We start from the raw sequence: 16,071 nt of genomic DNA, 5'->3' as shown, positions 1-16,071 counted from the left end.
ATGTTTACAAAATATCGGTTTTTCCCTCAATCAACTTCTAATGTTAATAAAACCAGGGCACTTGGGCATTTTTTTTAATCTTCTAAAAAATGCTTTCATAATCCTGTTTAAAGACATAAACTCATCACAAGTCGACTTTCACAAGATTTGAATCCTTGGCTGTCTGCTTTTATCTGTGAATTGGTAAAAGACCCACAGAAACAATTTTCTACAAGTACAACAAACCAAAACAAATATTTTAACATCATTTTATTAGGACAAAATCACTTCATCCTGACAATTTGAGTTTAAATGAACAAGCCTGTGTTTTTTCACTTGCTCAGTAGCTAAATGGTGCATCTTTCAAAAAATTTTATTTAAAAAACAGTACAGTATGTAAACAATCAAAAAGTCATATTCTGTGATATTTACAAGTTAGGAAACGTGCTTGTGATGAAAACAGTACAACAAAAAACACAACACAACCAAAAATGCAACCAAAGTTACAACTTATTGTAATTAAACTTTCAGCAATAAATTAACACATAAAGTTAATTTACATTTATTTAAACTTTCTATGTAAGACTATGTTTGTTAGAGTAACAGGATTTAAAAAATCACTGAAAGATATGTACAACATTTGTAAATGAGATTAATAATGAGGTGAAGACACTTTCCGGAAAATGTGTACATGGAAAAAAGCCTCCAATGTTTTTCTTCTGCTCTGAGTTTGACATCAGGAAGTAATAAACAGGTTTAACAATGTACCTATCAGTTAAACAAGGTTAAGAGGATTTAAAGATAAAAATTGCACTGATTAAAGTTTTTTCTTTATACTTCATCAAGCTGCTGAATAAACATATCTACACAATATCATAATTAAATAATCATACAATAGTCTGCTTTGTTCATCTATGATATGTATTAATTTAAATAAAGTCTATTTTTTGTCATCTTTGGTGGAATAGAAACCTTTAAGTTTTACAAATTTGGACAAACTGACTTTTTTAATTTTGCAAGACAGTTGTATCTTTTTAAAAGCTTTTCTTACTGGTCAGTGGATGGGACTCAGGAAAATCCTGAATAATGTCTCTTATGCATCAAAACTTATACAGAAAATAAGTTATCAAATTTATGATACTCAGCTCTGATTAGATCCCACCTCATGATGTTGTGCTAACAGATATAGAAATTCTTTAAAAGGCATTACGGGCAGTGCTTCCACTCAGGGTTTACTGTGGGTGTTATTGGCCCACTGAGGAAACGTGCCCATGTCAAACATGACGTATCCCCAGGTGTTGACGCCCAAATTTATGCAGAGGATCCCAATGATGTTCAGCATGAATCCAGCTCTCACCTGAAGAAGCAAAGAACCACATTCTAGTGAATCTATCACTCTTGGTTCACCATTTTCTTTTTAAATTAACCATATGGTTGTGAGTAATAACTAGATTTTTAAATTAGTCTCACCATGTCAATAACCTTGAGGTTTCCAAAAGAGAAGGCGATGGCGTTTGGTGGCGTGGCAACAGGCAGCATGAAAGCAAGAGAGGCAGCGATGGTGCAAGGCAGCATCACGTAAAGCGGGTGTACCTGGATTGCTGTGGACTAAGAGAAACAAAACAAATGTAAACACCAATAAATAACAAGCATATGTGACAACGAACAGTATGTTCCCCTCAGTTCACCATTGAAGCAAGAATGGGCAGGAACAGGGTGGTGGTTGCTGTGTTGCTGGAGCATTCGGTGAATGTCGCCACCAGCAGACTGAGCAGAATGGAGATGGCAAATGGAGGGATTTGTTGCAGGGGAGACAGACTATCTCCAAGCCATTTAGACAAACCTGAAACCTGCAAAGATAAACGTAAAGCGAAACATAAAAGGTGAAGGAAATGTTAAATATCTGCACAGATTATGAAAGAATTAGTTGTAAATATCCATATGGGAAGATAACATGAACATTTACCCTAAGATTATCTGACCTAAATCACACGTTCTTTAGCAAAAGTACATTTATATCAGTTTGAGAGATGACAATTATAACAAAACAAAGAAATAGTGGACACCATCATTACATATTTCACTAATAACTTGGTAAAACTGAAGCACATTTGGTTCCAGTACCAGTCAAACTCTGCTAATGACATTATCACACATTATCTATATTTCCAAAAACATAAATGTATGCCCCAAGTTATTTGATTACATTATTAATCATAATTTAATTTAAGATGTATCATAATAATAATCCAAGATGAATCTGGTATTGTAAAACTACTTGTTTTGTTTATACAAATTACCAAAAATAAAACTAATCTGGATTCTGTGATTTAGCATAAAATTGATGAGCAAAAAAATTTATAAGAAGAAATAAAAACTTTCAATAAAAATAATTTTAAAAATTCTAATTATAAAATAATAACATTAATAAATTACAGTGCATAAATATTACACCGGTATATGTTAATTACATTGTAAATAAAAATACTTTAGAAAAGTAACAAAATAAGCAATAAGTAGAAAATGAAAGAATTCAGAAAATATTTTAGAATTGTGAATATAAAAAATATGTAAAATAAATAAAAGTAGTTTAAATATTAATACATAACCTACAGACTAAATTTAAAGCATATAAGAAATGAAATAGCTATATAAATGAGCAGATAAATAAAGTTTAGGAGAATGAAATAATTTATGGTAGTTGTGGCAGCTTACAGATTACTACTACCAGCGAAGTTGTGAATTTTAAAATGTGATGTTTCTGGTTATTCACCTCACTGCCAGCAGCCAGAGCGAATCCTCCTCCCAGCAGCAGGATGATGTTCCAGGGCATCCTCTCATGGACCACCTGCCAGGTCAGCAGAGTTTCAGGTGCCTTAATCCTCTTACCTGTAACATGAAGAAACATTTTAATATATACACTTAAGTAATTTGGATGACAAGAAATATGAAGGTCAGGGTAAAATCTCACCTGCCTCGGTGAAACCATAGCTGCCACATGAGGGCAGCCGAGATGGGATGACGAAGAAGAGCATTGACATAAAGATGGCCACTGTTCCATCTGACACAAACCTAAGGAAACAACGCAAGTTACTTAAAAAGGTCTCAATAAAAACGTTTGAACTATAACATGAAATAAAGATTTTAATAAAATCTCTACATCAAGACTCTAATTTTTGCTATATAAAAATATTTTTGTAATTTATTTGTAACATATTTTTCATTATGTACAATAACACCTGTTCAGAAAACGGTATTTACAGTTGTTATGGGCTTCAGGCACATTATGACTTTTTGTCCATTTATTTTCTTTGTTTTCTTATAGACTTTAATTGAATGACCTTTTGTTAATATATTTTGGAGTTTGGATAATTTCTTTTTGGTCATTTAATTACGTTAATTTGTGGTGCTGTTGGTCCGCCTATAAATAGGCTGGCTTTCGACATGTTGAGGACGCTCCCCCATTCCCGCCTGGGCTCCGCCTTTCCACTCGCTTCCGCTCGCTCCACCACCACCAGGCGCGGTGTGCGCTAGTCCAGCCGCTGTGGGCCGCAGCTGAGGTTTCCAGCCTGCCATGTGGTATTTCTGTTAGCCTTTGTTTGTTTGTTTTTTCGTTGTGCTTTTGCCCTGGTGGGACCGGTTGTCCTGTTTTCGATCTTTCTTTTCCATTAGGTTCTTTCTGCTTTAGTCTGGTACTAGTAGGGGCTTCGACGGCCCTGTACAGGGTTGGCCCCCTGCTGTACCGTTTTGTTATGTTTGATCGGCTCACCAGGTCCAACTTTCTGTTAATACTTTTGAGGTTTTGTTTTTCTTTATTTTTTTTTTGGGACACGGGATCTGAGGGCCTGAACTCTTATTTTCTTCACAGAAAATCAGAAGAAGCTGAACTAAGAAAATCAAAGTGAAGAGAATTTATGAATAAAATATTTTGTTGAACCCTCATTTTTTTGTCTCGTGTCCTCAAATATGTTGTGCCCTTGGTGGACGTAACAACAGTCAAGATTAAATGTGCAGCAACATCAGAGCATGTGTATGGATTAAAGTTAATCTAAAATTGATTTATAAGCAGCTATTTTCTTAAAAATATTTAGTTTTCTCATGCATCAAGAAGACTGAATTTAAATACTCACTGAATAAATAGAAAATTGTGGATTTCGCACATGCATAAACTAAGACATATTTATAGAATATATATAATGTAGATATTCATACTTAAGCGGTTGCTCTTTAAGGAACATTAAAACGAAGTTAAGTAAATTCATTACACAGCCCTCAAGTTTGCTTATTGACACAATGTTTTTTTTCATTATGTTACCATTTTTCTCCGTCATACCATCCTCGCTTAGCCTTCAGTATTTTTTATAAATTGGTGCTACTCCGTCATGCAGCTCGACTGAATGAGCGCTAATAAGGTGAAAATTAATGAGTTTGTCGATATTTCAAAACAGAACCGCATAAAGTGTAGCTTCTATTCCACACATGACTCCATTTTGATCTGTCTCAATCTTTAACTTTTTATCAATAGCTCAGCTTATGGACGACCACCGGGCGCCCCCTGCTGGATGGCGGCCAAACTATGTCACTAAAAGAAAGGCTGTAGCGGACGTCTTTAGTTAATCGATTTGAACTAAATTTAACCTAACACACGGTTTAGAGATTGAACCAACATAAACAACAATCTGAACTGATACTCTGTTAAGAAAGAAAAAAAGTACGGAATATTAACCTAAAGTAACATAAAATAAGGGACTCACGAATCCTTCTTGTTGAAGAGAACATCGGCCCAGCCAGTTATGAAGCCTGGCTCTCTGGTGAACCACAGGAGCACAAGCAAAATGAAGATGGTGAGTACTGCTCCTTCAGCAAACTTCATGCCGCCCAGCTTCTTGTACTCCTCTCTCATCACTGCGTACGCCTCTTTATCTCTGTCATTTTTCACGCCACAACCAAAAGACTTCTTCAGGCTGGGTGAATAAAAACAAGCAGAAAGATCAGAGCTACACAGATAGCATTTTTATAGCATTTTTTTATTTTAAAAACAAGCCATTAGATTTTAAGATGTTCAAAGTGGTCATTTTCCATAACAGTTCTCAACACAGGATAAACTAGAACAGCAGTAAAAAATGTTCAATATCAGCACATCAAATCAAAACAAAACGCAGACGTGCTAATGTTAGCTTACCACACTAATGCTAGCTTAGCACTTTGTTACGAGTGGAAACATTACCTCTGGGAGGAAGGTGTATTGAAGATTCATGTTGTCTGTAAAGTTAACTGTGTATTTATTTCGTACCAGATGATATTTCGTCGTATCTGTCATTAAACTGAGTAATTTGGCTGCTGTTATATTTCTCTTCTGTTAAGTGCATCATTATCTTGGGGTTAGTTAAGTTTTAGTAAAAAGTAACTGTAGCAGATGACTGGTAAGCTGTCAAAGTATACAGGTGACTGTGCCATGTGTAATTTGAACCTAAATTGACTAAATAAGCAGTTTTCATGGAAAAATATGATTTGATAGATCGACATTTTAACCATTGTGACCCAAGCTGCTGGTTTGGTAATTAATTATCTGTAGAGTTGGTTTTTGGTACCTGCTTTTTTAAAATTATTTTGCGATTGATCAAAGTTTCTGAGATGGCTTGAATAAGCTCTCTGTTTACTTTTCTGGAGTTAAGTCAGTATGGTCCAGTCCTCATTAGGACATCCTAATCACAGTCATAATGTTAAGAATGTTGTGTTTCTGTGTTCATAGATCAGCACAATTAACTTTTCTTTTGTTCTGTTTCCTGTTATTTGTTTAGTCTTGGTCTTGTTGACTGTTCTTCCCACCGATCTTGTCCCAGAGTGTTTAGTATCTGATATTACTTTTGGGTTTTTCTTGAGTTCAGCTTTTGTTTCATCAATAACAATTTAGGTACAACCAAAATACTTGAAACTGCTTCAATATATTTCATATCTCTGGTTGTCTTACTTGAAGCCAAGAAACATGAACTGAAGCCAGAGCCAGGAGATTGCCAGCATGAGCACCATGTTGGGAAAAGCAAAGCCAAACCAGCTGGCAAAGTTGATCACACCCCCATTTTCAGGAAAGAGCCTTTGGAAGAGAAAATGGTGATTAGAAGAGCAGAAGCAGGACAATAATTTAAACCCTCTGAACTCATATGACTGAGCTGATGTCTCACTTTTCTATTTGACCCTGGAGGATGAGGTTGGGAGTGGTGCCTGTCAGGGTAGCAGTGCCACCGATGCTCGCAGAATAGCACACACTCAGGGTCATCCCTTTAGTCAGGAGGCTGTACTTTTCCTCTGTAATTTTCCTGCTGTTCTCCCTTATGTACTCTGGAATCACTTGAGGCAAAACTATATTTCCACAAAGTGAAAAGGCTATTTAAATAATTATTTTCTATAACATGTCCTTCCAAACTACTGAGATTTACTCACCTATTCCATTTTCCTGCTGCAGCTTTGTGTCTGTATTCTTCTCATCTGGGATTCCCTCCTGGATTTTTCTGCTCTCCATCTCAAACCCGGGGTTATCTTCTGCTGTGTTCTGGAGGTCTCGTTCTTCTGCCCGTGTCTCCGTCTCCTGCAGCTGCTGCAGCACAGCCTGAGAGATCGGCAGCATCATGGCTGTGGTGGCCGTGTTGCTGATCCACATGGACAGGAAGGCCGACACAATCATGAATCCCATCATCAGCCTGTGAGAGTGCAGGAAAGACGATTATGATTGACATGAGCTGCATAACATGACCCACTTTGAGATGAATATTTGTTTATTTATATTCAATTTAATTAAAATATTGAAAAACAGTTGATAAGGAGTATGTATAGTTCAGGTAAATATTATTTGGACTTTAACTTGTGCAGATAATTCAACTAAAAGTTTTGAACACAATGAGTGGCATACTAAATGCATTTGATTTCTCAGTTTTGACAATTTTTGCTCATTGGCTAAAACCCAAAGTTAAGGGGAATTTTAGAGCAGAAATGTTGGCCCGATTAAAAGTGTATTCCACAGTATCTTTTGTGAATACTTAGCCTGGGCAACTTTTGTCACGGTCAATAAACGGTGCATGTTTGGCAGTGGATAGGTGCCAAATCCTGCTGGAATTGAAATCAGCATCTCCATAAAGCTTGTCATTTGAGGGAAGAATGAAGTGCTCTAAAACAACGTCATGGTAGATGAATGTTCTGACTTTGGACTTGATAAAACACAGTGGACCAGACCTAGGCAATGACATAACACCCCAAATTATCACTGACTGGAAAATTTCCTCTGGACCTCAGCAACTTGGATTGTGTCTCTTTCCACTCTTCTACATTGACATGTAAAATGTGCTTTTGTCCAAAGACAATACCTTGGACCCTCTGACCAGTAGTCCAGTCTTTTTTGTCTTTAGACCAGATAAGATGCTTCTTGCAAGGTTGTGGGTCTCAAAGGACTGATTCCAGTTGCAATTTCGGGTTTTCATTAGCTTTAAATCATAATCACCAAATTAAAGAAATGAACTCTTGTTGGTATAGGACTCTTTGGGCATTTAATTACTGAAACATTTGGATGATGATTTGTTTTATCAAGATTCAGCTGCTGATTGTATCTGTGGCTTCACAGGCTTTAAGCTCTTACAGGGCTGGACGAACACCAACCAGGAGAAGAACACGGAGAGCGATGCGTTTATGAAGGTTCCAGTGCTCCACTGCAATGGCCACCAAGAGACCGCCTATAAACAGCATGTTGGAGTCTTTCAAATACTCAATACTGACCTGAAAAAAAAAACAAGAATATTAATTCATGTCTAAAAGAAATTACAGTTAATCTGAGCACAGTCATCCAAAGCTTCTTGTGTAATTTTTACACATTTGCTCAGTTCCTTTGTTACCAGTCTCCTTATCTTTGGGGCCAAACATATTAAAGTTACCGAAGTGCCAATTCAGATTGAGCTTTTATCTTTACTGCTTTAATGTGAGTCCATATCTCAAATGCACTAAACAGGAGACAGAACAACCCCTCGTTGAAGCAGGTTTAAAACTGATATATCTTATCTTAAGCTAGCGGAGACATTCTTTGTTGTTTCACACTTTCTTTGTTTTTTTCTTTAATGTGGCACTTAGAATTGTTGTCTAATGGAGAATTACAACTTTCACTATGATCCTTCACTTGAAATATCATATTTTCCAGACTATAAGTCACTATTTTTCATACTTTGGATGGTCCTCCAAATTATAGACGGGTGCAACTCGAGATCTTGAGATCACCAAGAAAGCAAAACCTTCTTGGTGTTACCACTTCATACAACACCTATCACCCTCACATACGCTATATCCTCCTCACCGCTCCACCACACAGCATCCCACAATGAACCTTCATGACGCCACACTAGACCAAAAATAGATCTGAGTAGAAGCCATGCAACCACAGCAGGCTGAGAACCTAACACCAGATCACAATCAATTCACCCTGCAACCTTACAAACAAGCGTCATCATCACTGCAGCTTCAGCCCAGGGATAACCAACACTAAGCCTAGCCCCAAGGTCACTTCCTGACCAGCTAAAATATCAGCGACCCCACACCCAAAAAAGTGCAAACCCCCCTCCAAAGTACAAGCTACAACCTCCGACATACCCACCCCAATGGAATGGAGCAGGAAACGCCAGCAACCCCAGAAACCTCAGTCTACCCATCCATGAAACGAAACTTGCATCAAAATGAAGTGAATAGCCTTTATGTGTTATAAATGTTAATAAAACAAACCTCAATGCAAAGTTATGAAATTATTGAAAATGGCCTTTTAAAGATGGCAGAAATTCCCTTTGGAGCCCAATCTCAATTAACTGTCCTGCAGGTACAAGTATATTTCTACAAACGGATCAAGAAACATACCTACTTTAAAAAAAAACCAAAGTATTATTTTTGATGGTTAGAATGTTACATAATGAAGTATAAAAGTATAAATAGGAACTTTACATCTCCAGCCTTCATGATGCCCATCATTGGGAACAGGACGATGGGGAGAAGAGCAGTCACAGCCAGAGGCATGCACTCCGTGCACCAATACAAAGCCATCAGGATGATCACATAGCCACATTTTGCTTCCTGTGAATACTGCACACACAAACAAATATAAACACAGGTTAGTCACAAATATGCTTACATAGCAACCAAATATTATTCATTTCCATACACTAAAGAAAGCTGGTGGAGATTAAGTTATTATATTTTAGCTCCAGGATTAAACTGATGCTTATGAAGAAATTTTGCTTATGCACAGAAATGTTGTGTTTACGTTCACACAAATTTAAAATAGAGGTCTGAAGTCATCTTTATATTAGGATGAAGCACATTTTTCCCTCCCGTCTTGGTCATCAGTCAATAATCAAGAACATTCAAACTGAAGTAGTCAGTGAAATTTACTAGAAATCCTCCAAACCATTTTCAGCTGAGGATTAGACTGCAGAGTTGTCTTTGCACTAGTCCTGAATTTTGGCCTCAAGAGATGAAAGACCTCTGGAGAACAAATTTGCAAAACTAAGACTCACAAAGAGCCTATTCTGCTTTAAGGACTGGATTAAATTCTGCAGGAAGTTGAAGGATGAACAGTAGATACCTGTTGTAGGGATGGAAATCTTTAAACCCATTTGTAAATGAAGGGAAAGGAGAGACATCATGTTTGTTATTGCATGTAGACCATGCATGCTTGTTCAAATGTTTTGTGACATGGACCAAAATCATTGAATTAAAATGACTCAAGGCCAAAAAAAAATTGATTTTTACTCACTCAACAATAGACTAAACATTCAATACTTAAACAAATAAAGCAGTCAGATTTGTTGCTGGAAAATTGTGTGTAAATTATTCTAGAGTCTAGATCCAAAACTTAAAAAGTGGTCTGCAGATTTGCCTTATTAAAAATACTTTTCCTATAAAAATAGAGCACGGTTTAATAAATCCTGATGAATAAAATCAGAATTTAAGTCACTCTTTCTTTCAAAATGCTTGCTGTATTTAGCCAAGCTTATTAAATTAATTAAAAGCATATTTGGGTGAAGCAAAGTTTGCTTTTGAGTAAAAATCACTTCTTGAAGAGAAGGCAAAAAGCGAATTCTTTGTGTTGCAGCCAATCTTTTACTTGTTTGTGATCATTTTGTCCTAATTAAAGACAGAAAATCTTTAATTACATGTTTGTTTTTACTTTTTTTCTGTTTGAAGTAAAAGTATCCGTCTATATCAGCCTTTCTGAAACTGTGGTCCGTGGGCGCCCTCTAATGGTCCGCGAGGTACTGCATGCGTTTATTTTCCGTTACGTTAGCCCTAGGCGCGACGCTACAGTTAGCTTATTGTGTTTATAAATAATAATGGATGAATGGCTTAAGATCGGGTCACTAAAAAGAAAGGCAGAAGATACCAGTGAAAAGTTTCTTAGGGTGAGTTGCAGAACTTTTATTTTTGAACGTTACCATAGCATGCCCCAGGGATACAGATCTCGGTCTGCGGCTGTGCTGAATGCAATATGGCGGTGAGCATCTTAACACCTAAAATAAAATTATTTACGTTGGACTATCTACCGGCTGAAAGAAAATGTTTGTTTTTGCCAACGCAAGTCGATATTTATTTTATTATGCTTCTAAATTACAAATAGCCCTAAAACATTATTGGAAAGTTTAAAATCCATACTTTCAAAATCTGTAAATAACTCAAAAAGCCCCCAGGTGACGTGTTCCTGTTTTTAATGTGAATAGCGCCACCCTTCACATTCAGAGTAACAGACAATGAGTTAAGAGACTAATATTTCAATAAAATGGGTTATTGTGGGGGCAATTTCGGATTAGATTGTCTTTGAGTGTTGATAAAAGGGGTAAGTGGTCAACGGCCTGAAAAAGTGACGCTGATCTATATCAAATACTTCTACTGGAAGCCCAAATTTGTAACTTTCTTGAACTTGGGCCACACTTTGGACACCCCAGATGTAGACAGTAAAGCATGCAGTAGATTTGGTGTCTGAGAACACAGGATCAAATGATCTACCAAGAAGAATAATCCAGGTTTAGTATGCCATTGATCCTTTCTGTTCCCACCATAATGAAGCACTGTGTCACAGTGCAAAGTAATAAAGTGGCTCAAGGACCATGGCATTGATGTTAATCTCATCTGCAGTAATTTCTCGGAAAGCATATTGGGTAAAAGATCTGAACAAACTGTGATCAGCTACATACACCAATAAGAAAACTATAGATCAATATCCGTGTGGAAGGGACAAAACGTTTGACTGTATATTAAAAACTGATGCTCATTTTATCACATTTTACTCAAGCAAAGGCACACAGAAGCAAAGGCAGACGCTGAGTTACTGTAAAGTTATACAGCATTCATGTTCTTTGTCTTATCTCTGCATCTCTTTAAAAGGTAATAAGACTTTAGACAAGCAGATAATTAAGCAGATAATAGCAACCCTTGATCCTAAAACAAACTGTTGTGCTCTTATCTCATAAGACAGTATTTATAGTTCCTCAGTAAAACTATAAAACACCGTTTAACACAAAGGTTTCCACTGACAAAATCCTTTATGCAGGTTCCAAATATTTATTCACACCAAAAATATTGAACGGTGGGTATTAATTGTAAATTTCATATTAGAAGGTAATGCAACATCTGCCTTCATTATTTATTTTGATAAACAGTAGTGAGTCTATTTGAGTGTCTCAGTCTTATGAACCATTTGAGCCTTTTGTTGGTCAGTTTTTCATAACATTTTGTAACTTTTAAGCTTTATTAGTTCAAAAACAAAAAAGAAAGAACATTAAAAAACTTTGACAAGGAAGCTTTGACAACAAGACATTAGAGTCGACCAGGTTTTGGATTTTATAAGAAATCTGGTCATGGATAAAAACCTTGTCATTTACTTTTCAAAAATGGCTGTAAAGGATTTTTTACAAAAACATAAAAATCAAACTCATCCGAACAAACAGCAGCATCAGATGTGTAGAATAGGCTCAATCCACATTAATGTGATTTCAGTAATGTTGACTGTTGATGAAAATGGCCTCCAATAATAAATTATAAAAACTAAAATATTTAACATTTTCTGAAACTAATTAACTTTGTTTTCCTTTCTTAGTCCTTCCATAAACTGATCAAATGAAAAGAAAGTTTTGGGTTGTAAAACCTAAACAGCCAGGATTGCATTGATGTAACTGTTAACCATTACAGACATTTTTTACTTCTGAAGAATTTCAAACTATCATGCTGGTTTACATTTATCTAATGTAATTATACTTTTTTGGTCTTCTTTTCATTTGTATCAATCGAGCAAGTGATTGCAGAAGAAAACATCATGTTTCCTAATGCAGTTATTTGAGATAATTAAGTAACTTTACAGATTGTCTGGAGATGTTTTGTTGTTGAACATGTAAAATTTTCTTCCTATATTTCTCCTATAATCTCTGTAATTCATTTGCAAAAGTTTTACCAAGAAATTTCATGAAAAATCAATCTCAGTATGTAAAGTTGGTACCAGACAGCTTTAGCTTTGACTTCTTTTAACATTTTCTGCCATTTGGTGTGATTTTTGGAGGAATACAAACATCAGATTGGATGACAAGTTCACAGATTGACCAAACATGACTAATTTTCAGCTGACCACTATTTGTTCTTCTCTCAGTTTAGACATGTTGTCATCACCTGGACATCTGACATCAACGCTTTGAGTAAGAACACAGTCAGATAAATGGTAAAACGGTGAGATAAAACAAAAATTACTCTGATTTCAACAGTGAAGCTCATTCTTACTCACTTCTGGGTGAACGGTCAGAGGCAGAGGAAGAAAGGCGAGAGGCGTGACGACGATGATGATGTAGTTTCTGTGGTACCACAACCACTTTAACACATCCGACACCCAATCCATGATGATTTTAAAACTAACAAAAAACACAGTGTTAGAAAACTCTGCTAAAGCCAGGTAGGTGCGAAGCTGATCCAGACACTGGTGTTGTGTGAGGAAGAGGAGGAGGAGGAAGAAGAAGCCGGACAGGTGGGAAAACTTCAGCAAAGATCCAACAGTGGAGATGTGGAGGAATCTGCTTTGGTTAAAAAAAGCAAAAGCAAATGCAAGTTACTCTCTATGTCTAAGTTAGTACATCAAACATTAACTCAACAAAAAATTGTCCACAATCCTGGACAGGGAGGGAAATAAAGCCGCTGGTAAAGAGGGAGGCAGCTGTGCAAGAAGGGGGCGGAGCGGACAGATGGAGTCAATGATAGACAAACAATGGTCAGGTTTATCAGGTGAAAGAGTCCAGCTCCATCATGTGTAACCAAAGGTCAGAGGGCGTGCATACAGTTTAGATGGAGCCCACTGACAGTCTGAAATACAAGATCTGCTAGAGTTCGGGTTTCACAAACTGAGGTGAAAAAACAGGCCAAGTTTTACTTCTGAATGTGTTATCCAAGATGTTTCAACTGGGAAAAGCAAATTAAATCCTAATCAATAGTTTCAATTCCTATAATTTATTGATCATATGAATTGTCTTCATTACTTTTGTTGTGTTGTTTTAAAGTTTCTTTTTGCCTTGCTTTTAGTTTTCACACCAAAGCTCTTGTTTCATATCAGCTCTGTAGTTAAATGTTTTTATCAATAAAATAAGTTCTTATCAGTAAAGCAGTAAAGAAACAGTCAATTCTGAATATGAATGCAAAATTTAACACGTGAAATAATAAAAAAAGAGATTTCCCTCCTAAGATTTTGTGTGTTTTATAAATTACTTATTCCTGCACTTTATAAGTGAGATAAGAGATTGTACAATCCACAACTATAAACCAAAACAGATTTCAGCAGCTGAAAGATTCAGGTTTAGTTTTATGTTTTGCTACATATATATATATATATATATATACATATATATATATATATATATAAACATTTGTCAGACTTGCCATCTTGGAATAAAAACAAACCTTGTTTTTGGTTATCAACATGCAGTTATTTTGCATTCTTACTAGAAGTAGTAGTATAGTAAAATAAAACAGTAATCAAATGGAAAGAATATGGTTTTATTATGACACCATCACTATAATACGTTCATTTAAAAAACCAAATAGGTTTTTTATATGAGTGAATATTCTACAGGATACCGCGTACAATGAAAACTGGTTTGATCATTGACTAAAGCCAGCTCCTTTTTCATCGACAGTCAGGCAGCTGACTTGCTTACTGATTAATATCTATCATAAAAACAGGAATATTTATAAACAAATTGATAATTAGATTGCCATTTGGTGTGTTAGTTGGAGCAACAGCAGTTCTGACAGAGTGGAAATGTTTTTGTGAGATTCAGTAGTTCTGTATTTTCTCAGCTTCGTTCCTTTGAGATATTGGAGAAATGGCAGCAGTCCAACTATCACTTAATGACAGATTTTACTGACAACCAAAGTCCACATGCAATCCTAATTTAATTGCTGTACGCCATTTAAGAGCATTAAATCATTATGATTTTGGTTTTTTAATGGGCAGGGAGGATGGTATTCTGGGTCAGAATATCTGCAAATACATAATATAACTGTAAACTCACTGTGACTGTAAAGTTTTAGTGCTGGTAAACGGGAGAAACAAACCTCTGTCAGTGAACGCCTGGCGTCATCTTTCTGTCGACACTTTCTGCATCTTTCCATGGTGCCATAGCTTTAAAATTTAACATTTTAAGAAAAATGCATCTGGAAATATTTACAGCTAATTCTATATATAGATTAAAAGTCTAGATCAGTGATAGAGCGACTAAATCTGGCAGAAGAAACCTCTGTGTTATTGCTTTTGGTTGTTTATCTACCCCAGAGATCAATAAAATGGAAAGTCTGATGCAGTTACACAATGTGTAAGAGAAAAAGGCAATTTTTTCAAACTACAAATGCACTGTAAGATGTTTGTTTACAGAAGAAAACATTCAATTAACCTAATAAAAACAATAAATGGGGAAAAATAAAAAGACAAAGATGTAAAATTTGTGGTATAGCCTGTATTTATTTTTTTGGTTTAAAATTCGACACAAAACATTTTCAACAAATTCTTTATATCTTAGCAAAAAAAGAGAAATCTGGGATTTTGTTTGGATCCACAAGACACTAACTTATCCTGAACCATAACAATAAATGGTTGGATTAATCCATTAAAGGATTGATCACAATTTTTAAAACATTTTGTTCATCAACAAAATTTGTTTTGTGTTTGTCTATGATATCCCATGAAATATAAAAACATGAAATCCCAATATATAAATATTTAAGTTTGTGATTTTACGTGAAATACTATTTTACAGTTCCTCCAATGACCAGCAGGGGTCGCTTCCAACAATAAACAAAACTTTTCTCCTTTGTAACAAAATAATTTTTCACATTTATTTGTGAAACTCTTTGCAATGTTCTTATTTTTTTATTAAATACATACTGATTAAATAACAAATAAAATAAACAACTGAAGTTGGTTTATTTTGGATCCACATTTAGTTGCAGCAATAGCTGCTATTTTTACAGCCCAAACATTACATTATTCACAACAACAAAACATTTTTACAAATTAGATTAAAACAAACAAAAGAAATGACAGAAAGCATGTAATTTGAATTAACCCTGGTGTCATATTCAGTTCACATGAAACTTACATTGTTAGTAGTTTCCTAAAGTATTGTTTTATCTGTCCTTTAAAATTGTTACTATAAAATAACAGAGTATATTACAGGCATGTTTTTCTGTATGTTACATCAGGAAGTAATAAAAACAGATTTAATAATGAACCTAACAGTTAAGCAAAAATATAAACATGTTGAGAATACTGTAGTGAATAAAGTTTGCTTATAGAAAGTGTATAGAAAAATAATATGTACACAACATAACTCAATAATTATTACTCTCTTTTCTAAAACTTTAAATGTATAAATCTGAAAAAAGTTGTTTTTCTTTCTTTTTTAGTCATCTTAGGGGAATAAAGATCCTGACACATTAATTTTATTTAATCAACATAAGTTTAATTCATAAAGTGCTTTAACACCAACCACAGCTGAAATAAACTGACTTCAGTAATAAATAACAGAAAATAAAACAAAGACG

At 35.4% G+C, this 16,071-nt stretch overlaps 1 protein-coding gene and 1 long non-coding RNA gene across 3 annotated transcripts in view; one reads left to right on the top strand and one right to left on the bottom strand.

Moving 5' to 3' along the window:
• Positions 1-234: 234 nt before the first annotated feature.
• slc13a2 (solute carrier family 13 member 2) overlaps positions 235-16,071 on the bottom strand; it is a 22,080-nt gene continuing 6,243 nt past the window's right edge. The window contains exons 1-12 of one of the 2 annotated variants that reach the window (XM_015015446.1): positions 12,770-13,145; positions 8,947-9,084; positions 7,607-7,743; positions 6,421-6,677; positions 6,162-6,339; positions 5,951-6,073; positions 4,734-4,943; positions 2,951-3,051; positions 2,753-2,868; positions 1,668-1,829; positions 1,450-1,587; positions 235-1,336 (exon numbers count right to left, since the gene is read on the bottom strand). In XM_015015446.1, the coding sequence (XP_014870932.1) occupies positions 1,205-1,336; positions 1,450-1,587; positions 1,668-1,829; positions 2,753-2,868; positions 2,951-3,051; positions 4,734-4,943; positions 5,951-6,073; positions 6,162-6,339; positions 6,421-6,677; positions 7,607-7,743; positions 8,947-9,084; positions 12,770-12,880 (1,803 nt within the window). In that variant the 5' untranslated portion in view covers positions 12,881-13,145 and the 3' untranslated portion in view covers positions 235-1,204. Of the gene's footprint in view, positions 1,337-1,449; positions 1,588-1,667; positions 1,830-2,752; positions 2,869-2,950; positions 3,052-4,733; positions 4,944-5,950; positions 6,074-6,161; positions 6,340-6,420; positions 6,678-7,606; positions 7,744-8,946; positions 9,085-12,769; positions 13,146-16,071 lie in introns of those variants that run through there. The other variant, XM_015015447.1, reaches the window with a different exon arrangement.
• LOC106935132 (uncharacterized) lies at positions 6,591-7,809 on the top strand. Its single transcript, XR_001421840.1, has 2 exons — positions 6,591-6,679; positions 7,592-7,809. It is a non-coding gene; the product is annotated as an uncharacterized LOC106935132 (long non-coding RNA).

Source organism: Poecilia latipinna, unplaced genomic scaffold (genome assembly GCF_001443285.1).
Source record: "Poecilia latipinna isolate Pla-1442-1.1 unplaced genomic scaffold, P_latipinna-1.0 Scaffold1912, whole genome shotgun sequence".
Classification (NCBI taxonomy): domain Eukaryota; kingdom Metazoa; phylum Chordata; class Actinopteri; order Cyprinodontiformes; family Poeciliidae; genus Poecilia; species Poecilia latipinna.
The sequence above is the reverse complement of the archived record's forward strand: the minus strand, read 5'-3'. Positions and strand labels throughout refer to the sequence as shown.